This window comes from Accipiter gentilis, chromosome 2 (assembly GCF_929443795.1).
Source record: "Accipiter gentilis chromosome 2, bAccGen1.1, whole genome shotgun sequence".
NCBI classification, from domain to species: domain Eukaryota; kingdom Metazoa; phylum Chordata; class Aves; order Accipitriformes; family Accipitridae; genus Astur; species Astur gentilis.
Window position 1 is genome coordinate 39,376,702 of NC_064881.1, and position 24,895 is coordinate 39,401,596.

Sequence of the window (24,895 nt, forward strand, 5' to 3'; positions counted from 1 at the left end):
CTATAGCCACACTGGTGCAAATACAAATGCAGACAAGGCCTACAACTTCTAACCATCTTGACATATTTATGTTTTAGCCAATGTATGTTTGTATTTAACAGAAATAAACTGACAAGGATATCTTAAGGTTCTATACAAAGAAGTACACCTAGATATATATTCAGACTCTTAGAATTAAGTAGCTGGAACAAATATTACCTGACATTAGAAGATCATCTTGAGTATTAACATGGCCTCTAACCCTCATCTCAGAGCTTGATGGCCTAAAGATTCAAGTATCCCTCACCCATTGCTATCCAAGAAGGTTTCTGTTGAAAGCTCTAGCAATATTCATTAACTATAGAATGGCAATTTGTTATTGCCTAGTTAAAGCCTAGTATTAAGGATTTCCACATTAGCAGCTATGAAGATAAAGGAATAGAAACCTATAGCCGTTTTGAGAAGCCTACGTTATTTTTGCTACTTTCTACAATATGTAAAATTTGCGTAAGTGTAAAAAAGAATTCATACAGAGTTGGCTAACAAAACAAGAAACATCAATCCCACTAATAAAATAATTATTAATATAATAATAATATTAACACTTTAGCATGTTGTTAAGGCTCCAGTTATATTGTTATGCAAGAGCAATGTATAAGAAAATCTTATTCAGTCAGTCAACAGTGTGTTCTCCAAATGCATTACTGGATATAATTTTCTGAATGCATACATGAATTCAAGAGGCTAGGATTTTAAAAAGAAAAAGAAAAGTCATATATTGGTGCTTAAGAATTTAGTTAGATGAGGAATTATTTTCTTTTACTTTTACTCTCCTTCACAGAGTATCCTCATGCAGAGGATTTGCATAGAATGAAACAGCTTCCCAGGAACAACATACTTCCTTGTGACTACTGTGAAAGCAAACTTGATTAATAAAACACACTTACTTTGCCTAGCAGCCAGCACACTTGCCTTGCTAAAAGATCCCCATCTCCCAACCCACAGCTGTTATTTTCCCAGAAGAAAGTTTCCATTTATCCACCACATGGAGTAACTCTGTTTTTGAATATTAGTTCAACTTCTATATTACATAAGCTTTCATGCTCATCTAGTAAAAATGTTACTTATCCTGCCTGATCTTATGTCTCCAAGCGATACACCAGTTCATCTCTGCTTTCACAGTTTTGTATGTTGCCTGATATCACTACTAAAATTCTGAGAACTGCAGAAATATGCCGAGGAGGCCCTTGGTAAGTACAATTTTAAAGAGTTGAGTAGGGATAGAAGTTTCACTAAAAAAGCGTTCTAGGAAAGTCTCCAAGCTTTGATGGAAATTCATAATCTCTTATTAGGACTATACCGTTGCCCAGTACTTCCAACAGAAGACAATCTAAAAACTGGAAAATCCGCATGCTGCTTCCTTATACAAAACTAAATTTTCAGATATCCCAGGAATAAGCTCACACAAGAGTACAAATTTGTAAGATTAGGCTACATAGCAACAGGAAACCAGCCAGTAAATGAAGAAAAACAACCAAAGTCTCACAACACCCTACAGCCATCAACCTGCTCCTTCCAGTAAACCAATGTAATCCTGAGCCTAGATAATGTTATCATACATACGATTACTGTGTTGAAAAGAACACTAATATTGCAAAAGCAAATGCTGAAGAGTTACTACAAACATGAAACAAGGTTACCATGCAAACTTCCATTGTAATAATGCAGTAAACTGGGAGATGAGAATTTTTAATGACAAACTAACTCTCTCCATCTGCTCTCATGGTCACAGCACAGTTACTTTAGCACCAGAATTTCTCTGTCCTCTTTGCCTCATTTACTCACTTTGCTGTGTGACAGAAAGGATGCAAAGGTACTACGCAGCAAAGAGCTGGCACTCATACAGTTAAAGGCTATAATCCAGTGCATACATAAAAGAGGTCAAATAAAAATTGCAACAGCTGAATAGTAATTTTGAAAAAAAAACCCTTACAATTTAAGACATGATAAATAACTAACAGGAAATGCAGCTGATCAGAACTGTTCATTTTACTCTCTTCTATGATTATAATGGCTCCTACTTAAAACTGCAGATGCAAGAAATCCAAGTATCTTTATCAGTAATTCAATAAGCACAAATTTAGCACAGTACTTCCTTTTCACCCTCTTTCATTTCAAATTTTCTGCTGGAAAACAAGCAAACAACAGCATTCTGAAGAAAACAGCAATATTCCACAAGTAGGTTTATATCTGCAACCCTGTACAACAGAGCAGTGTTTCACGACACAGCTGTAACACCAAACAAAAACAGAAAATTTTTTGTTACATTATCTCCATGTTAGAATGCAGATCCCAAATGAGTATAGGACAAAAGAATGAAAAAGAGGAAAGATTATGTTTGTTAGCTTTAAGGAAACAAACACCAAGATATGAAAAAACGAGAAGCAGTTGTTCATATGATTCCATGAGAAGGTTATTGTCAATATAGCTATCTGTACAATTCAACAATACAGCCCCACTAACCACAGTCCCAGAAAATACATGATTTTTAGAGACAACTGCAAAAGTTCTAGGTATGCAATTGAAGTTTGAACTTCAGACTTAAGATCAATTTTGTAGAAATAAGGAAGATTGTTATTTATACCCAAATTTAGAAATTTAGACCACTCAGACTAATAATTGTAGGTACAAGAGTCTTGTAAAAGTTCCAGCAAATTTATGGACTTTACTCTGCATTTTGATGTCACTAAATGCAATCATTTGGTAACCTAACTTTCTCCCTCGCTTTCTGGCAAGAAACAGGAACACACAAGTATCTTGCCTTTTCATATATTAACACAGAATGTCACTTCATTGCACAGGTAGGTACTCAAAAGAAAACTGCCATGTCTATTCAGCTAACCTGAAATTCTTTTTCATTCAAAGGAATAACTACTGCTTATGTTCTAAAATCCACCAGCTTACAGTTTGAAATTTATTGCACCTTACTGAAGGAAAAGAATGTAAGGTCAGTGAACCAAATCTGATTAGTTTCAACAGCTGAATTCCAAAAGATTCAGCCCTCACTAAAGAATTTCCAGAAATACAACAAACAGTGTCCTTCAACACCTCTTGCAAAAAAAGAAAAAGGTAAATGTAAAGCGCTGCCATAATTTGCTTATTTCAGACAGCAGGTGATAATCATTACCCCTTCAGGGAAGACCCCGAGTAGCCTTTGAGTCCCTTGCTATGAAGGGTCATACAACTGTGAAACTGAAAATCTAGCATGCTTACAACCACTGAAGAAACAGCTCACAAAGTCATGCACAACCTAGTCTAAACTACACCTATGAATTTTGTCAGAAATAAGTGTTCAATCTATAATACGGTTCTCTTGTATACCTGGACCCCGCTAGCTACACAAAAAAATCAGAAGGGCCTCCAGCAAATGTAGGAAAAGCTACAAATCACATTTGTTGTATCTCTTGCTACTTCCCCATTCAACAGGAAAAAGGGATCGGACAATCTGCTGCACACAAGCAACTGGGAAGAAAGCCTGTGTACTTTCCTTCCGTGCATTCCTTGCACACACACCAGAGCAGTGCTACCCTTTCCCCTCCATATGTGAAGCTTAGAAAAAGCATACGTTATATATCCTTTCTTTCAATGAAAAAGTGAACAGAGATAAAATTCAATTATCTACAAGGGACTCCTAGATGTCTGGTCACAACCACAACTTTTTCCGATCTCTGAGTGGCATACCTGCAATTAAATACAGTTGCAAGCAACTGTGAATGCAGCTGGTACATCTGGAACTAGCTGCCCTCCTGATCTACCACCACGCAGGCAAAAGTATGCGGAAGCCCCAGAACTAATAATAAACCAAAGTAATTTTTAGTCTTCATATGTCTGAATTCTGTTTAAATTCACATTCTCAAATGGCAAAAGATGATCATAAGGTGATGTTAGTCCTCTACTTTTTTTAAAATACAACTACAAAACATCTGAAGTGGCCACATCAGATACACGTTCCAATAATATAAGACACTGAGCCAGTAGAACGTTCCCAGTCTAGTTCCCTATAGAAGGAAAACTTACATGATGTCTGTGCTCATGTATGTTCTTTCACCTGTACTTCCAAAGTTGCCGGTGATTTTACTAAACTTAAGAAACTAAACTTACTTCAAGAGAGCTCCCTTTCTTATGGACTTCATGCATGTAAAAACTTAAACACATGGGATATTTTTGTTTGCTGAACCCATGCAAGCTGAATCAGCCCAAGAACTTCATGATGGCATAAACCAGTGACATATTAGGACTTCCATAATATGCAACTAAACCCATGTTATCCCTTAGTTGTACAATTTCTTACATAGACTATACATCTCTAATCACTACGGATGAGTTAAACACATTGATCTGTAGAACAAGCACAGGCTGCCACTACTAATCTTTACTACTAAATAAACCCAAAGCAGATCACAACACTGTCTTAAAAGGAATAACAGAAATCTTGTATTTCTATTCATCACAGCCTATGATGCAATACGATTCAATTTAATAATTTAGAAGATGACCAGTTCCAAAAAGAGCATTTCAATGATGGCTTAGTTAACAAACCTCCTCAACATCAGTGGCTCCGAATCCAAATGACCACTTTTTCTGTGTTGTAAAAACAACTGGATAGAGTCAATTTTGCTTGATATTGCAGTCGTTCCTTGTATTCCTGAGCTGGATGAAGAATACCAACCACTTTTGCTTACCACATCTTGCAAAAGACATTCCTAATTAAAAAATGCCAATATAACAGTATGCATAGATAATTTGTCTGCTACAAATCCCTCAAAAATTAATCAGAAAACAAAACCACATTCAAGCTATCAAAAATAGAATAAAAAAAACTTAGAAACCCATTATCATGCTGATACAGTAGCTAGCCATATATTTTTCCTCCCCTTTTTGTTAAACTATGAAGATTGGAAATCTATGTTCACATTTAATTTCAGAAGCATTTTATAAACAAGCATTCAGATACTTCAATCAAGTTATCAAGCGTCTACAACATTACACAGTTCTCCCTCAGTCTTCCCAAATTTTGGTGCTATTATTTTTGCAGAATACTCTGACAGTATGAACATTTTTTAAAGTTATGCAAATTTAGCCTATCTTATCAGTTAGGGTTTCATTGTTAGCTTTTAATGCTGTCATGGCAGTGCTTTTTAATTTTCTAGTGTGTAACGTGAAACAAAATTGCACTTGATCTAAATCCAAATTACACCATTATATAATAAAATAAGGAATTAATCAGATTAAAATAGAACTATAAGATGCTCTACTTGTACCAAATTTAAAAAGGAGGCCAGAAAAGTAGGTATTACTGCACTATTATGTATGTTTTAAAGTAACATACCGACATTTAGAACTTCTCTTCATTACTAATATTGCTTTCTTTTACTTCACTGTTCCTCTGAAATAATGAGCTTTCTGAAAATACCTTCACATTCTCACATACAGAGAAGATGGATACATCTTCTATTTTGCATACACAGACCCAAAAGCAACCTACATAGCATGCTTTTGCTTTCAAAGCAGTCCCATTTGAAAGGATTCCTTATGCCACTGCCAAGAGATGAGGCATGTGTGGAGAGAAAGAGATCACTAACTTCCCTGACACCCACCAAAATTCATCCCCAGTTCTGGCACATAACAACCCTGGACATCATCAAGATGACTGACAAAGTCTTATTACTTTGTGAGACCACAGACTAGCCATTTAAATCAGTAAGATAATAGAAGAGTTTTAGCAGAATTTCAGTAAGACATTCTAAGGACTTGCAATAGGAGCCACTTTGTTTGCAAAGCAAGCAAATTTATGCCAACACTTCTCTTCAGCACAGGTGTCACGGAAATTTGCAAACCACACCGTTAGTGTCCAGAGAACACTTTGTGTAACATCCATTGGGAGACATCTTCAGCAGGTAGAAAGGTGAAAACTTTCCACTGTTTTCAGTAAATCACTTTTCTCAGTACAGACTCCATGCAAGCGGCACCACTGTGCTGTACCAGAAGAATACACAAGGACAAGGAAAAAAAAAAAGCGTAAAGCAAAAAATAATCACAGGCATTTGTTGGACTGTCAGAAGCAGACCATCAGGGCCGCTCGTAGTTGATTTGAATGAACAGTAGTTCACAAAGCAGATTATACATCTGATAGAAAACAGTTTTGAAGCATCTGTTCTCTTTATTTCATGAAAGCAGAAACAAAAGAAATCAAATTTAACAGTTGTTACTAAGTCCAAAACTGATAAAACAGCTTTTACACTTACAGAAATGGAATTAAAGGTGCCAACCTATATCCTGCTCTGAACTATTCCGTTTTTCATCGTTCCCTCAAACTGGCTAACAAAAAGACACACACACACACACACACCACTGTCCATCTGACACTGGTCTGCTTGCAACAGCAACAGTCTGCTGTTAGCTGCTATATTTTTAGGCCTACATTCTACAACCGGCCAGTTTTTACCACTCCTTGAAAATGCTATGTGTACCGAAGCCACAGATACACAGACAATTGAAGAGAATACTGCAAAAACACTCTAATTCAAATCTTCCCTTTCATAAGAGCCACTATACAGAAATAAGTTACTCTTCCTCTTCCCAAATATTTACTGTGCTATATAACTCCAGGGTAATGACCAGGGACTATCATTAGTAAATACCAAGTAGGCTTCAAAGCCTGCCCCGAAATTATGATCTCCCTGCTCGTTACCAGTATACTGATTCTCCTTCACACTTCAACTGTACAGTGTTCTGGTGACACTCGGGAAAGATAATTAAGAAGTAACAAACAATGCTTCTATTCTTAAGAAGTTTGAGTAACTATTTTTTCCACACTTTGTGTCATTGTAATATCAATTGTGCGAGACACAAACTGACACAAAAACACCCAGCAGCAAAGCCAAGAACCAACTTCAGTAGACACTCTTCCACTTATGGTCTGCAAGGATTGCTTCTATTAGGATGGCTTCATTCTCTGCTAAACCTCTTCAATCCATCGTTTTGTTTTATTTCTTAATAACTAAGCACAGCGAGTGTTAGTTGTCCTAACAGAGAAGGCAAAAAGCACGACAGATAAGGGAAAAACCCACGTTGCTCACCATCTCTTACACCTGCGTAGTTTTCAACAGTCTGAGCTATGAAACTGGGAAACAGAAAACCCGAGCACCAGGGCAGCGGAGCTGAAGGATGAAAGGTAATGTTTAAAAGCAATTAACTCCCACCCTGTCCCGGCCTTCGCTTACACACGGGAGGGAGTCGCTCTCCTCCCCAGGGAGGACCACAGGAGAGCCTGGCCGCGGGTTGGGAAGCTCGGGAGGAGGATGAAACCGCTCCTGCTCCTCGGGGCGCCACGACGACCCCGGCCCCGGGACGAACACTGTCCCCCCGGCCGCGGCACGGCCCCACGGACGGCACCAGCCCCGCCGGCGGCTCCACGCGGCCGCGGCCGCCCGGCCCGGCCCGCCCCTCCGCCAGCGGCGGCCCCGGCCCCTCCGCTCACCAGCCCGTCGATCTGCACTTGCTTGACGGCGGAGTCGCCCGTGGCGGCGGCCTTGCCTTTGCCTTTCGAGGCGCCGAAGCCGCTGCCGGCAGCCCCGGAGCCTTCCTTGCGCGACGCCATCTTTCCCCTCGCACCGGCCGGAAAGAGAAAAACGAAACACCGGAAGCGACGGCGCAGCCGCGGCGGCGCGCAGGGAAAGGGCTCCGGGCGGAAACGCGACGGGAGGGAGGCAGGCGCATGCGCAGTGCCTCCGCGGGGGTGCTGTGGCGGCGGGGAGATGGCGGCCTTCCCTCACGGCCCCGAGCGCTCTCCGGGCGGGACGGAGCGGCCCTCGCTCGGCCTCGGCGGCAGGCACAGCGGTCCCTGGCGTACCTGGAGCAGGAGAAACCCTGTGCCTTGTGTCAGGCGCCTGTGGCCATGCCAACTCACCCGACCCGGGACGGAACAGGGGCCGAGGCGCCCTTCCTCTCACCTTCCTCTCCACAGGCCGGCTGGCGCCTGGCACACCGTTTCCGACAGCCTGGGAACCTCGGGCTGTGCATTTCCATAGCTTCCTTGGGCGATTCTGATGCTACCAGTCACGTAAAGTCACAGCTATGGCACTGGGCCGGCTTTGGCCAGTGGGCTGCAGTGAGGGAGGCTATGCTGGTGGGGAGCATTTACACCTAATAAACCAGCTTGACACTGAGAGAAGCACTTCCAAGAGATAATAGATTTGAAAGCTTTAAAAAAGCAGGGTGCTGTGGAGTTAGCGTATCTGTCTTGAGGGTGAATAACGAGTCATCAGTGCACTGAGAGGGGATACAAATTCTTAACATTAGATACAAACAAAACACCCTGAACTATCAACCACTCGTGTTGTTCCCAGAAAAGGGTTAAGTGTTGTATTAAAAGTCAACTGTTGGTTTTGTTTTGCTGCTTTTTTTTGGTTGGTTGGTTGGTTGTGGGGTTTTTAAAGCATTTAAAACCCTACACATTCTTCTGAAAAACGGTAGACATAACCAAACACTCCAAAGCTCTCCAGACACTATGTTAAATATGTGACCTCATAAAAATGCACCATTAACCTTTCCAACAATGTAGCTGCACTAATGTCTAACTGGGGAAGGGGAACATGTTTACCAACACCAATACAAAGATGTATCTGTATTTTCCAGCAGACACAGACCCAGCATTGCCTGTTCCTATAAAATGGCTTAACATCACAAGAATATTCCCTACCAGCTGCCTGCATCAGGGTTGGAACAAATTCAAACAAAGAATCTAGTATAACAATCATCCCCACCAGGCAAAACTAAATGCCACTGATACCACTGACCAGCTCTGCATTGACTAACAGAGACCTAGATACCCAGCCTAGCTAAGAACACCTCAAAATAGCTGTCTGAAGTTAGGTGTGATGAATCCCACTTTAGATTTCCCTTTAAGAAAAATCTGTTAAATTGAGATCAAGAGTGAAGTTTAGAATTGCAGCATCACTGAGGTCAAATGTGCCTTGTGCCCCAAAGAGACCAAAGTGTGCATGTGCAACGGGATTAGGGCATTGTTCTAAAAATAGTTTGGGAGAGAGGCTGATGCAATAACAACCCAGAGTTTCAAGGCAGTATGCTGTGGCCAATGAGCTCAACCATCACGTAGGTGTTGCAAATTTGAGTCCTACCCTGTACAGGTTTCCATGACTGAATGTTGCACTTCCACTGGCATTGCCTTTTGAAGTTTTTTTAGAGAACAAAGTTGGTTGATTCAATATTAATATTTCACTTTGCTGTTCTATACACATGCATATCCCGTTTTAATTTACAAATATGATCAAATAGCTTTAATTAAAGAAGACTAAGATTAGGAAACAGTATTATGGTAATACAGTGGTTTTCAACTCCAGTCCATGGACTGCTGGAGATATGTGGGCTACTTCAAAGATGCTGGTGAAAGGTATTTAAATAGAAAAAATATGCCTTCTGTCAGTAAATGAACAGTGCATTACCACTGGCAAATTCTCAGGGATCTGAAAAGGAAAGAAAACTCCTGGGATAAGATAAATGTGATACATTATTCCTGCCTATCAGTTTTTGAACAGAAACTCAACGTAATTTAAAAAGAAAGGAAGAAACAAACAAACAAACAAACCAAAACTCAAACCAACAAGTAGCTACAGCACAGAACATCAGCGTGTTCAGAGAGGTTGCTGTGGGCACCCAAAATAGCCCTATTCAAGGGACTGGCATAGGGCTCACATCACTTAATGCATTGCCAGAATAATTCAGTCAATTTGGTTAATTACGTTTAACACAAAAAAACGAAACACAAATATCAACTTTCTACTTTATAGAACTTAGCAGATCACTGGAGGCAAGAGGCCGTAGAAAATTTCACCATTGAAAATAGTGAATTCTTGAAAAGGAGGCCATAAAAAGAATGTCAGACTGAAAAATTTTAGTAACATTGCCCAAGCTACTCAGGAAAACCACAAAATAGGCGACTTCCATCACAAAATATTTTAGAAAATTCAAGTAGTGCACAAACTCCATTAATCATTTGTAAATGTTACTCTAAATCAAAAGACAGCTGGAACCAGACCAATCCCTTTTATTCCCCAGTCCTGCTTAAGTAAAAACCTTGGTAGAATTCAGATGTGTCATTTATCTCTACAGCACCGCTGCACCATATCAGTGCTATGGGCAGAATTAGTGCTGCTAAAAGGAAATTATCTGATTAAGGGTTCAAAGATGTAATCCCTTCCAAATTGTCAGACTGACTTTACCTTAAGGGCTAAACCAACTTGAATTACATTTGTGTATGCTGCAGGCTAAGACCATGCACATGAATAGTTACCAGAGATGGGCTAACCTGCAATGACTTGTTACCACTTGGTAAATGGGTCATGTCTGAATTCTGTGTTTTTCCTCCCTACCCTCTCAGCAATTCCAAATATTTCTAAGCATAATGAACACCTTAATTTCATTATCACAAAGTATACAGGAATAGGGAAGAATCACTTAGGATACACATATAGCAGTCTGTACTTGCACTGAGACACAACACCACCCCAAATACAAAGTTGCATTAATAACTACAATTGCCTAAACCAACATTAATTATCTACAAAAAGAAATTGTTTCCAGTAAAATAATCTCCAAAACTTGTTGGCAACAGATTCTCCTAACACAGACTTAAAATTGCCTTGTAATATCTTGTACCCTTACAGAAGTTGGAAATTCAGAAAAGCTCAGTGTTCTCGAGGAGATGAGGTAGTCAGGCTTAAACTTTCAAGCATCAAGAAACGGGCACATGGCACATCTCCACATGAATATATTGCTGGCCTTTTTCAATGTACCATTATATGTAATGTACCTACTGTGCCTTAGCAGGCAGGTGCATTGCTTAAAAATGAAGTCAGTGTCTAATATCTTTTCTGTGTAAACTAAGGCTCTTTATTGGGAGAAATGTAGTGAATATCAGGCCGTACTTAATCCCTACATTCAAGTAAAAAGCTTATTCTACATAATTTTACATGGCATGGTCTCTTTGCCCCTTTTGTTATTCACAGGATGCCTTTTGATAGTAGCCTCTCACATGTCACTCAGAGTGAAAATCCTTATGACGAGAAGGCTCCGCCATGTCAGTGGTATCTGTGGTGGGTTGACCCCAGCCAACAGCCAAACACCCACCCAGCCTCTCGCTCACTCCCCTCTCCCACGGGATGGGGAGAAAACAGGAAGAAGGCAAGAAGACTTGTGAATCGAGTTTCAGAAGCCATGGGACAGGCAAGATCTCTTAAATGCTCATTCTTTTCTTTCCTTTGTTTACCAAAAAAAGCAGTTGGGAGATCTATCAGGGACCCTCAGGTCTCTCCAGTAGAACACAGTTTTGCCAAGTGCATGCATTACTCTTCCATTAAGTACAGTTATGTTCAGTAGCACTGCGTGCCATGTGCAGGCAATTCCAAATACCGACGACAGCTTCAGGAAGCAGCATTGTGTATAAATCCTGTGTAATTCAGGGGTTTCAGCCATTTGTGTTCTGCTGACTGCAGCATTTTAACTCTAAAGGAAATGAAATGTCCCCTGGTGTATCAACCCGTGTTAACAAAAGCTCTCCCTGATAAATAAGGTAGCACTCTATACCCACTTTGTTCAGATGTCACCGAATCACTTCACCAAATGCGAGTCACTGAAGTCAGGCCCTTTGCATACTTGTTTCTGCAGCATCTACAACATTCTGTTTCACTGGTAAATAATAACCTTCTGAAGTGTCAGATATTCATCCAATGCTTACTACTTTCCACAGAGGAGCAAAAGGTGAAAATTTAAGATCAGGCTACATAACTGCATGGGCATTTTGTGCCAAAGAATTTTTAAGTACTAGTATTTCTCATGAGGCTAATTGTGATTTTAGAAGTTATGGTACCAATACTGAAGTCCATTCCACAAGTGAAGAAATTGGCTTTATTGGATTTTTTATTTGAAATAGAAATGGAAAGTAATAAGGTGCAGGAGTGATAAAAAAATGGGAAAGGTGGGAGCTGCAACAGCATAGAAACCCCCAGGGACAAACATCAAATGCAATAAAGGAACTACAGGACCAGAATGTGAGCTATGAAAATTCAATTCTCTTCTGTAGGAATGGAGGTTTCAGAGGCCATGCGTGGTTTCAGCCATGCTCTTAGACAGTCAACCTTTTAGCATTTGCTTGACTAAATGTAAAAGCATTATATTTAAAAAAATGGAGCAGCTATCCTCGACAGTAGCATAATAAGGTATTTCTGCACAAGAAGGAAATATTTTAAAATATAATGTCTTCTCTTGGGAAAGTTTTTTTTTTCACTGCTCAACTTTTTCTCTGCTTTTTTCAATAAGTGTTTTCCAGGAAATGTTTTCTGCTACCTTCTATTCTTATCCACTCTTTTTACGTTCCAGGTGTTTACAGCTATTTTTTATTATCCATGGAACATTTAGTATAGCACCTCAAAACTTAAGCATACAACTAACAGGAAGAAAAAAATGACATAGGAATTAACAATAAAATCACCTAAATGAAAAAGTAGTTGATTAAAAAGACTGAGACATTTTAAGTGTTAACTTTGGCCTGTAAAACAAATAAAAGTTATTTGCACAAAGTTATTATATGTTTCTAAGCAGAGCCAGACTCTTGCTATAGTATCAAGTTAGAAAATTAGATAAGTATAGAGAGTATATATCATTTATCACCACAATGTAAAGACTCCACTTCTCTGTTCCAAGTTACCTAATTTCTCCTTGAAATCAATGAAAGGGTGAAAAGACACATAGTGTCTCAGGCAACTGAACTGAATGCTTTTGCACAAATCAGAATTTTGGCCATGAAGTTAATTTCTCTTTTGATGTCAATTTGTTCTGCCTTATCTTCATACTCAACTAATGCACCTTCTGATTCTTGATGACACGCAAGCTATCACATGCCGAAGGTAACAACCTTCTCTGAGGAGAACAAGAAATGAGGAAACAAATGGAAGTAAGCATACCAAAAATCCAGAATGTTTTGTGTCTTCCAGCTTCCTGTCATCACCAAAGTAAAACCATGTAGTTGTTTAAAAGAACTAAAATGGACCTGATATATTTACATTCTATCAGAAATACTAAAAGGATGTTCTGCTCAAAATGAAGCAATGGATACTTTCATAGGCCCAATAGGAGACAACATGTAAAGCATCACTCCATTCTTCCCCTCTATCTACCTAGCACATCAGCTATCACATAATCAGCATTTGGCCGACTATTATCTTCCTGTCTTCTGCGTTCTTCCCGCTCCCCAAATTGAAGTTACAATCCCAGTCCTGGGTACTCCATGAAGACTTCCTCTTTTTCGAGATTATGGCACTTTTACGTGACTCTTCTACAAGCTCTGTGAGTATAGAGGGAGCAGAATGGCAACTAACTAGTGCAGATCTCAACAAACAGTGTAGGGAGGAAAGGCTGCTCTGAAAGGATGCCTTTGTGTTTCCTTACAGCAGCATGAAACCAGTTGTTTAACATGTACATCTTAAAGAGCTGCATCAACCAAAAATGCTGCATACACGAAATAGTGTGTATCTGTGATGTGTATCTATGCAGAAAGACAAAAGAGTTAGTTAAATTAGATAAGATCTGATTTCGTTCATCATTGATGTGAATTTCATTCAAGGTCAAAAAAAAAAAAAAAAGAGAAAAAAAGCTGGTATAACATTTGAGAAGCTGTCAAGAATCCCACTGATTATTTTCAGGCCTATAATTTCTTCCAGCTCTACTAAGCAAGCTGAAGTTGCCTGCAAAACCTTTGTCCGCCAGAATATTCTCAAAGTGTTTGCTACTATAAGTAGTCACTTAAAAGCCTGTATAGATATCTGCTGTATAGATATTCTTTTTCTTACCCATGGAAGTTACCAGTATGTAGTGAAACTAAATATCCTAAACACTACATTAATTGTGTACTTCTCATGATACACAATTTACAAGATAGTTAACATGGGGCATACTGTGATGGGCAGTTATGGTATTTAAGCCAGAAGTAATTCTTGAACTAAGAATTATGGTAACAGTAGAGCCAGAAAGGTGCAGAAAGCTTTACCATATACAAAATTCTCATCTGCTGAGTTCGTACCAATCCATAAAGAAAAACTAAGGCTTGTCACAACCATGTTTATTATAAATCCAGATGCTGCATTCCCATGAGATAATAGAAAAATAGATACTGTAAAAGATGAATGGACATGATGAAGGCTAAAATTCAAAACTCAAAACCAGCCCCAAGGCGATGAAAGGAAGAGCCAGCCATGAATAATAAACATTCTGACACATATAATTTAGCTTATTAAATGCTGCTGAATCTTATTCTGTGGCCTATACATACCTCAGAAAAATTCAAAAATACACCTAGGAAAATGTTTTCAGACACACTCCAACAATGTTTTACTGTCCTGTGTTTATTTATTATAGTTTTGTTTCCAAATGGTCTAATTGAAAACCCTACCCATTTCTTTTTTTTTTTGAATCAGTTAATTTTTCATATTTAAGCATGTCTGGTGCTAAGACTTATTGGAGATAGCCACAGGGCATGACATTTGCACAAAAGCAACACATTCAGATTCAAAAGGTCTGACACGGGACAAGTTTGGGAGAATCAGGAGCTGAGATCTTTTTCTGGCCAAGCTACAAGCATTTGCCAAGTGCCAGCTATTAAGGGAAATCTTTGTTACTAAGCCTACATCAAAGCTCTTTTGATAAAGAACAGCCTTCACCCCAAGTAATCCACGTCACAGCAATTTTATGTTTTTTAATTCTACTACTGCATTACCTAGTATCTCAAAATCAGAGCTGAACTCATATATGCCAAGAGATGGTCTTCTCTGCAAAGAGCGAATACTCTACTGGAGCAGGTTTTGTGTGCAGTGCAACGGGTTAAGCTGGGTTTCCTATGACACCTATCACTGCTCAGATTTGGTAAGTTCAGTATGAACTTACTTTGGATATATAGGAGGTCTCCTTCAGTGTGACACCTTATTTTCATAAATATTGTCTATCTAACCACAAGTTATTACTGTTATTGATAAAGTCACAGTGACTGTTTCGTTAGATCAGAACTGTACCCTAGACCAGTAAGTAACCTGCCTGGCAGCAGTCAGGGGCTTGGGTTTCCAAGAATGAAGTTCCCCACTTCAAATTCTGTTTTCTGCCTTTGAAAAAAACAAGTCAGTTAACAAAGGTAGTACTTCAACACCTTCCACTCTCCACTTCAGACTCACTTCCACAATGATACTGCTGGTACACAGTCTACTGATAATGCAAGTGGTTTGTTAGTTCTTCAGTAAAATGCTCACTTAAAAAACAAAAAAAAAAAAAAAAAAGAAAAAGAAACTCAAAGTCTTAGTGGTGCAGCCAGATAATTGATGAAACTTCTCAATTAAAAATATAATAGCAAATAATTTCAAAAAGGTATCTTCCTCTGAGCTTTATGACAAGCTTTGCTGTGCTACAGAGTTTCTGTAAGGATATGTGGAACGTGAGAGCATTTGATTAAGTTATCTGGTTAAGTCCCACTCAGTATAAAATAACAAGTAAGAAGGAAAGTGATATATTAAATGCACACAGACGCACAAAAATTGCCGAATGAGCAGGTGGTAACAAAGCCAACAGTGAAGAGCAGAACTCTTCAGGCCATTAAAGGAGCTGCCCAGGAAGTCACCCTGAAGAGCGTCAGCCTGAGCTTTGCCTCTCATAAGAAGGGAGAAACACAATTATCGTATTACAAGATATTTGAGGAGGCGTATGGGACTGTGCAAAACTTTTAAAGGGATATCAGCAGGGTCTTCTGGGATTATGTAGAATTTCCTTCACAAAACTGGCCAAAGGCAGGGAAAGGATCAGTGTGGATCTAGGAGGACATGTGGGAAAATGGGGTGGAGAGGGGCTCACATATGAACCAGCAGTGGTCAGTGCACTTGTCTGACTGAGCTCTTTGCCTGATCATGGCAGCCTATCCTATCTTCTTAAGCCCCTTTCTTGACTAGCTATCTTTCTTAACTAGTTATCTTTCCCCAGTGAATTTAATCCTGTGGATGTGTAATCTGCTAGCAGACTTAAGCTGGAGTAGCCAGTGAGTAGAAGGAGACACACATACATGCACAGACGGGTTGGGGAACCCAAGGTCCAGGCATGGATATTAGATGGACTGAGGGTCCATGCAGATATTTGAGGGAGCTGTGAATCTGGGTATGCTGGTGAGTACAGGGAGTGAGGGTGTGTGAGTGGTCACTTGGGAATTTCAGCCCTGATCAGCTGGAGAGGGGGAGCGGGACTTCACTATCTGTACTTACATAATATATGATTTCTGGTAGAGTTGTATGTGTATGTTAGTGTCCTCTGTGTGTGCGTGCATACGCGTGTCCAGAACACATGCGAGCCTAAGAACGCTCCTGGGTCCAAAGAGTGTACATGGATGGACTTCAGCAGCCAGGAGGAGCAGTCCCCAGGTCCTGGAGACCACCGGATTCAGCAGCTCCCATGAGATCCTTAGGCTTATTTTTTAAAAATCCACTCTACAGATGGCTTATGGGAATAGTAAAAGAACTGAACTTGAAAAGAAAAGAATATGGTGAATTTTACTATATGCAAAATACTGTCCAAATATCAAAGAAAATGCTGAAAAAACTATACTTGTCTGCACTGCTATAGTATTCTTACAGTCATTACTTCTAACATTTAAAATTTATTAAAAAGAAACTTTAAAAGAATTGCATAAAAGTGAAATACAATTTACAGAATGGTATGGCAAGTAGTTTTTCATATAATTAATGCTATCTTCTGCACAATGAAGAAAGATAAATCTGTGCTGTTGTTTTGCCTGCTAGCCAGCGTTCTGAACGTATTTTACAATACCAATCACATTACAACTTGTCTGTGATGATACTGTTTACCAACTGACCAGCGAAAGAGTATCTCATCACAATGGTATTTAACGCTCTACTATGGATTATATCTTACTTTGACTTTAGTTCAAAATGATGACTAGTTCAAGCTCTCATTTACTTGTTTCTCCTTTTTATCTCCATTCTGCAGTAACAGCTGTTACCATTGCAGGTTCCGCATTCTAGCTGAGATGTGGAAAGTGTTCTTAATAAGGAATCACTGCCTGTCTTTGGGCAGTTAATTAGTCATCACCACCACCACCCCCCCAAAAAAAAAAGAAAAAACTACTTGAAGAAAATATAATCATCTAATTAGACTTTACTTTGGAGTCTTGCCTAGTGTTTTTGTCTAATTTTTTAAATAATGAAACTATGCATTTAGATAGAACTGGGACACCACGCCAGTATGGGAATACATCAGCCACAGGACTGCAGTTTAATAAAGACCAATGAATTCAACATATCACTTAGCTCACAGAGTAAGACATGTATCCATGTATGTCCATGATACTCATGAGCACGCTCAACTGTCCCTGGAAGACAGCTGGAAAGAAGGATTTAATGACAGAAAAATGCTGTCAACAGCACAATCAGATCCCACGAAAAATACTCTCAATCGCCTGTTCTTCACACTTTCCATCTTGTAAGTACATTTAAACATGTGAATTTCTAGAATAGTAATCAAATGCATTATTTTTCAGTTTCTCTTAACAGTAACTAACCTGCTTGGAAGCAGGTGTTTTCCATGTCTATTTGCTAGCAAAAAGACCAAGATGACAGGTGGGTATTTGCTTAAATGACCTTAAACGGCCTGACCGATTACAGCTAACTAGCAGGTACCTGCAATTTTTTGCTTGCAATATAGCTGTCCCTGGCAGAAAGATGTCTCCCATTGTACCTGGATAGCAAGACAGAGGTATCCAATTATCATTTCGGTGGTGTTAAGATATCACATCCCTCTGCCAGCCTAAAATGCAGGCAGTTTGGTTTCTTAAGTGCCGGATGTCTGGCGTGAGGAGTTTGTGCAGTCTAGCTTTGTGAATGATAGCCGCTTCCCCAGACTACAGTGAAACTAAATCTTCTATTTGTCATGGAAAAAAAAAAGGCAGTAGTAACATGTAGACTATGTGCTTTTCAACTTGAGTTTTGTGCACAGAGCTTATGTTGATGTAGCCAATACAGGCAAACAATCCAAGCAGGCACCGAATAAGCCTTCCTACGAAAAGCATGCCAACGCGTTATTGAATACGCATTGTTCCTGGGACAGCAGTTGTAACTTAACCACCACAGTGAATCAGAAAAAAGTGAGGTCGTGCGCGCTTCTCATCTTGGCGAGCGGCAGGAGCTCGCACGGCACCGCAAGACAGAGGGTGACGAACTGGCCTTCACGCAGCCGGCGTGAAGCGCCAGACGGGCGAGCCAGGCCCCTGGCAGGCCTCACGCAGAGCGGGCAGGCAGCAGAGCCGGCTCCCGCCGTCACCCACCGCGGGCACCGCACGCCGCCAGCCGCGGCGGCCGCCAACAACCCGGCCCATGAGGCGCAGGGGACCCGCACAGGGGCTGTGCCTGGCAGCCCCCGCAGCGACGGCGAGCCGGGCCGGGCCGGCGGCTGCAGCCCCCTCAGGCCTCGGGCGGGGGCGGCGGAAGGCCCCGCCCCGCTCCGCGGCGGCGGCCGGGCCCGGCGCAGCTTCCGGGGGAGCCGGCGGCCGTTGCGGGCGGCGGCGCCATGAAGCTGACGCGGCAGAAGCACGCCAAGAAGAACATGGGCTTCTACAGGCACAACTTCCACTTCCGCGAGCCCTTCCAGGTGCTGCTGGACGGCACCTTCTGCCAGGCCGCGCTCCGCAACAAGATCCAGATCCGGGAGCAGCTGCCCGGGTACCTGGACGGCCCCACGGAGCTCTGCACCACCCGGTAGGGCCCGGGCCGCGGGGGGGGGGGGGCGGGCAGGCCGCCGGGCAACCCCAGTGCGCATGCTCGGGGCGGGCGGGGGGCTGCAGACCACGGCGGGTGGGAGCCCCAATGCGCATGCCTGGGGGGGGGGGGGGGGTGCGCGCTCTGGCGATGCGCATGCGCGGGAGGGCGTGTGGTGGCTGGGCGCGGCCCCTTCGCCTCTCCTCAGGCGCCACCGCCGGGTGGGGCTCTTATGGGGTCGAGGGGGTAACTGTGGTGAGGAGGTAGCGCTGTAGTTGACTTGCAGAAGGCCAGGAGGTTCTTTCAGTACCAGCTGCCTTTCCGAAAGTGGCAGAAACTGGTGAGGGATGAGGTGGGGCGAGGGGTAACCCCGGTGCGTGAGGGACGTCTGGGTGGGCCTCTTCCCTCTCCCAGCGGCGTTGTGGCAAAGTGAGAAGGGCAGGGGCAAGCTCAGATCTCTTGGGCGGGGAGGGGATTGCTGCTCGTATGGAGTTTCAGCCTGCTTGCAATGGATTGTTTCCAAGCAAGAACAAGGATGTGCTAGAAGTAAAGCATGTGCACTAAATATCTAAGTTGCCTTGAAGTTGCCTTCGGTTTTACTTGACTTTGTATATTGCGTGTGATAAAATCTCCTTCAGTTGGATTTCTGCAATGACAGAATAGCCAACTGCCCATCATGGAGGCAAATACTGAAAATACAAGGAAGATATATACCGTAGGCTACAAAATTAAACACTGAGCCTTCTTGCAAAGCATACAGAACTGGCCTGTACTTCTAAGCAGTATAAAGTATCAAATCATGACCATAGCTGTGAAAGGTTTGGAATCACTGTGATCCAAACTGTATTCCTCTCGTGTCTAAATGTCACTTCTTGCTTCTTTCTTTCAGCAATATCTATTGGTCTTTTTGACCTGTTTTTGCTTAGGCAGCTGAATGAACTCATTTTCTCTGCTCTCAGAATGCTAAGTTGGTGAGGCAGCACCTCAATGACATGACCAGAGCTTCCCTGAGGAGATGAGCTCACTTGCTGTGAGAGTCTTTGCAAAAAGAACAGGCTTAAGTCTCCACAAAGACTGTCCTCAAAGGCTAAACTTTCTTGTCTGGAGAGAAAAATAGTTGCTACCATATCCTTGAAGCTGTATTTCAAGGCCATACGTTCCTACCACTGTCCACATTTAATAGTAAGACTCGGTGACCACAGTAAGTTAGGTTTCATCTCCTGTTTATTTCTATGTATCCAAGGTAACGTCCTCATATAAGACTGATATGCTGTCCTGTGTGAATGTCTGCTCTGAGTGCTGCTAAGAGGAGGATTTTAGGTTTGCATTTTATTCTCCAATTGCAGTGCTGTGGAGTCATAAACTTCCAGCTTTTTAATCATAAGGACAGTTTTTTTCTTCTGCTGCTTGAGTTGGTTGGATTCTGATAGCAAGTTTGAAGCATGGTGATGGACGCTAATAGAGAGTTTAACTTGCATGCAGCGATTAATCAGTTCGTGCTAATTCAAGTAATTTTGTTAAGTAGTAGTTCACATGCTAGGTGATATCTGAACATAAATGTAAGGACTTGTCACTGATATGAAATATTTTTAAATAATTTGATATAACTTAATGTTGTGACTGGTTAATCCTGTTTGTAACTGAGGAAATCTTGCTGACGTCTTCAGATGGGCTTTCAGATTACTGGGTGCCATTTACAACTCACAGAGCCTGAACAACTGGGCATTGCTCATTCCTAATTAACTCAGGTCAATCTTTTGCTGGTGTAAAAAAAGTGTAGCTATTTCCTCATTTAGAAATCATTATTGCTTTGGTTTTCAGATGTGTTCTAAAAGAATTGGAATCATTGGGGAAAGCACTGTATGGAGCAAAATTAATTGCCCAAAGATTTCAAGTTCGAAACTGTTCTCACCACAAGGATCCTGTGAGTGGTTCGGCCTGTTTACTTTCCATGATTGAAGAAGGTAACCCTCATCACTTCTTCATCGCTACACAGGTAAATGCTCATGAGAAATGTAACTCCATTTCATTTGAAGTGATCCTTTGATACCTAAGGATAAGGAAACCTACAGAAACCTCGGTTATGAGATTTTTAAATACCTTGTGGGAATTAATCTTGTAAAGCCTTACTCGCTCTTAAATGTGTTTGCTAATTATGAAGTAGGGAATCTTTTGTCTTACTTGAACAACTAGATTTTTTTACCCTAGAAGGATATTGCTTAGTTTAGCAGAAAGTGTAGAAAACATACTGATTACCTCTTGACATGTAAGAAAACAACTGATGAATGTTTATTTGCATTTTGCTTGTGCATCCCCTGCCCCAAACTGTTTTGCACAGTAGTCTTAAAAGTGAAATTAAGTGTTAAACGACCATAACTTCAATTTTAAGAAACCGAAGAGGTTTTAACTAAAGAATAAAGACAGAACTTGTGTACAAATAAGAAAGGCAGGTTTTTTTCTTATTTCTGTTATTGGGACTGTATGTATAAATTACATACAATATATAAAAAATGGTTTACAGTAGAATTCTTTATCTAAGATACAAGGAGTTTAAAATGACTTGTTATAGAAGAAATTATGTTACTTCTTGTGAACTGGTGGACTGCATACCAATGAACTGGGACTTTTTCCTCAAAAAATGCAAATATGCTTATACTTGCGTGAAAAAAAGGAAACATTAATAAATTTTCTATCAGAAGTACAGCTAATCAGAAGGAGAGAAATAGAAATTTAAATTGCTCTGAAAGCACTGCCATGTATATCTGCTAGATTAAGTTTCTTATCTTTTTCATAATGCAATTTATCTTCATAGTTTTGTATTAGAAGTAGGTGCATTTGAATTGCAAATACCGTTTAATCCCAAAATATTGACTAAAATACTTAATTTTACAGGACCAGGATTTAGCAAACAAAGTGAAAAAGAAGGCTGGTGTTCCTCTCCTCTTTATTATTCAGAACACTATGGTGCTAGACAAACCTTCTCCTAAATCTTTAGCATTTGTTCAAAAGTTGCAGACAAATCAGCTTGTTCCAGAGCACCAAAAACAAAGTATTGTGCAGCTTAAAGAAAAAGAAGGACTGGCAAAGCAAGAAAGTGAAAAGAGAAGAAAACGTAAAAGGGCAGGTGGCCCCAATCCTCTCAGCTGTCTGAAGAAGAAAAAGAAGAAAACACAGGAGGGTCAGGAGCCTTCTGCTGAAAAGAAGAAAAGAAGAAAAAGAAAGCGAAATAGGGTTAAAGCAGAAGCCCTCCAGTCAGTCTAGAAGAATGAAGAAGAGTAAACCCATCTTTGTAAATAATGCAGGACTTGAAAATTGTTTGAACTTTACAAAAAGAAAGGTTAATATGCAGTCATGTGGAATCAAGTTGTTAATATTAAAACTTATTTTTATGAGGTGGTACTGCTTATTACTGCATCTCAATATTTGCAGGTTATTGTCCTAGTAATTTATTCTGTTGTTTAGTAATTGGGTTTATGACAAAATATTTAGGAACCCTTGTGTTTCATTATTCTCTCCAGCATCTTGATTCCTGCCAGAGAGTTCACATGATTGGTCACAATTTTTTAGAAATGCTTCTTGGGTTTCATAATGGTTTTGGCGGGATGCTAGACTTCTTTCTTACTGTAGGTTGCTATTCTTACTGAAACTAGTTTTGACAGCAGTTGTTCTGTTACAGAATGTGGAGTTGACCTGGAAGAGCATAGTATCTTACTTATCTGTATTGTTTGAATACAAAAGTTAACGCTTTTACAAAGTGACCAGATGCCCTTAAGAAGGCCCTTCCAGCCTAAATTACTCCATAAATTCCATGTGAGTCTGTTGTTCATGATCTTTATTTATTAAGAAGATCCTGGAGGGCGTGTGGTTGTGTTGATATTCCTGACATCATAATGGCATCTCTAGTGTGTCTAGTTTATCTCTAGTTTATTCTTCCTTTGTAAAGAGGAAGAACGCAGCTTGAAAGTGCTGAATCAAAGCACTGGCTAAGACCTAATCCCATCACATTATATATAGCACAGCTGTGGAGGAGTCCTGAAATACAGCCAGCTGATGGTGATGGGACTTGGACTCTGTTGCAGTTGTTTCACTGTTCTGTGAGGTTATGAACAGAATAGGACTGGGTTGGAGGAGGGAGCTGCCAAAAATGTTTCAACTACCTGATTATTTTTTTTTTAGTAACTGTTGCCTGTACCTTGCATGTTTGGTGGCATTAGGAGGCAGAAGTGAGTGACTGGGATAACATGATAAAGGGGTATGCAAGTTGAGTCCTGAGGAGAAGTTTAGTAACTCCTAGAAATTCCTTAATGTAGCATATTTGTTTAATGTGTGTCACCTTTCTCAAGCTGTCATATTCCCTGTTCTTCACTTATTTGGGCACAGTGACATGTTAACGTAGTTTTGCTTCTCATTCCCCCTTAAATATTCTATTTCTTCCTCCTCCCCAAACCCACCTGCAGAAAGCACTGCTGTAAGTAAAGCTTGGAGAAAGCAGAGATGGTTCATCTTCAAAATCTCATTCTGAGTGAAGAGTATATTAAAACCAAGTAACTTTACTAAAAATACTGTTTTTAAAAATTGAGCAGAAAACACACCCTGATTATTTACAATAGTCTCTTTCAGTGCCGTTGAAACACAAAGCTTAAATATACCTTTCTTTGAAGACCATAGACAAAAGCATAATTACTGCAAAAAAGAATATTTTGACAGTCCTCTGATGACTCCCACCTTAAGGAATTTAAAACAATATTTATTTGTGTTTCCTTAGCATTTTTCTGACACGAACTGAGTCATGGTGTTGCCATTGGGAAGAACTGGAATGAAAAGGGAGTGAACTCTTAAGAGAAAAGCTGTAAAATTGGTCTGCAGCGTAGCTGCAGCTCTCCTCCAGCAAGGTAAATAATTTGCCTTGCAGTTTTGGAAGAGAGCTCCTGCCCAGGCAACAAGCAGAGGCAATCAGACCATGTGTTGTTACCATTTTGAAATTTGAAAAAAAACCACCCCACCCTAGTTTCCAAGGAAAACATGCCTGCCAGGCCAAAGCTGACAGGCTGTATTTATGTCCTTACATCAGTAAGGTTAAGAGCAGCCTGTAACACCGAGCCTAGCGGTGGTGACCTGGCTCTGTCCAGGCTGGGCTCTCGTAGCGCACACCGGCGTGGCTGCGGGCGGACGGCCCCGTGCCGGTGCTCTCTGGCTGTTCTGCCTCTGCCTGGCAGGATTTGGTGGAGGTTTAGCTGGCCCAGGCTAGACACCACACCAGAGTCCCTCTAATAATTCAGCAACGTGAGTCATGGGGAGCATCCCTTGGCGTTGTGTAAAACACTGCTGTGGAAGTACCTATAGTGCTAACTTCGCTGTTGTAGTTGTTCAGCTCCACGTTCTGCCCAAAGCCATGGTGGCCGGTCCCACTCCCTTATTTGTCAATAAGTGGTATGGAGATCTGGCCACATCTCTAGTATAGACAGGGTTCCCAATGTGACTTTTCTAATAAACTTTAGGATGGTTTTGCTGTAGTGTGTCAGAGGGACTGGTTTTGTTTTTGAAACTACAGATAGCCAGAGGTAAATTAAAAGGAGCTTGAGTGAAAACTTCTTTGGGGCTATTGATTTCCTGGTTTCTCAGACAGGATAAATACATAGCCCAAATCCTAGGCAGTACCTCACTAAATCTTTTTTTTTTTTAGAAAGAGGGAAGTAAGCAGTGTTGTACAGTACAATGTATGCTACATGTGCAGAGTAATAGAAGAAGAGAACAATAATGCTTCAGCCACAGTCTGCAGGGCATTAATGCTGAATTTAGGACAGAGTCTCATCTACCAGCAGCAGAACGTATTTACTCAGACTGCCTGCCAATTCAATTGGCTGGATTTATACGTTGGTGTGATCCGGTATTGTACAATAAATCACTCCCTGAGCATCTGTTAACGACGCTAAATAGATGAGTTAATTAGAAGCTTCTGGAACCTGGGATGTTTATGAATCATTAAAGTAAATATGAATATGGTATGACTTGAAGAATAAATACATTCTGGTGGTGAAAGGAAA

At 40.8% G+C, this 24,895-nt stretch overlaps 2 protein-coding genes across 2 annotated transcripts in view; one reads left to right on the forward strand and one right to left on the reverse strand.

Annotated features, from left to right (window-relative positions):
- The window catches only part of EIF3H (eukaryotic translation initiation factor 3 subunit H), an 87,516-nt gene extending 79,849 nt beyond the window's left edge, over positions 1-7,667 (reverse strand). The window contains exon 1 of the mRNA XM_049824858.1: positions 7,520-7,667. Coding sequence (XP_049680815.1) covers positions 7,520-7,639 — 120 coding nt within the window. The 5' untranslated portion in view covers positions 7,640-7,667. The remainder of the gene's footprint in view (positions 1-7,519) is intronic.
- Positions 7,668-18,633: 10,966 nt separating this feature from the next.
- UTP23 (UTP23 small subunit processome component) lies at positions 18,634-22,247 on the forward strand. The gene is made up of 3 exons (XM_049824939.1): positions 18,634-18,851; positions 20,673-20,847; positions 21,744-22,247. Exons 1-3 carry the CDS (start codon positions 18,664-18,666, stop codon positions 22,110-22,112), a joined length of 732 nt encoding a protein of 243 aa, XP_049680896.1. The 5' UTR covers positions 18,634-18,663; the 3' UTR covers positions 22,113-22,247.
- Positions 22,248-24,895: the final 2,648 nt, after the last annotated feature.

Excerpts from the sequence above, each read along its gene's own strand:
- UTP23 (XM_049824939.1), top strand. The coding sequence starts at position 18,664 with ATGAAGCTGACGCGGCAGAAGCACGCCAAGAAGAACATGGGCTTCTAC. Across the intron at positions 18,852-20,672 it reads ACGGAGCTCTGCACCACCCG|ATGTGTTCTAAAAGAATTGG; the intron begins GTAGGGCCCGGG and ends TTTGGTTTTCAG. Across the intron at positions 20,848-21,743 it reads ACTTCTTCATCGCTACACAG|GACCAGGATTTAGCAAACAA; the intron begins GTAAATGCTCAT and ends TTAATTTTACAG.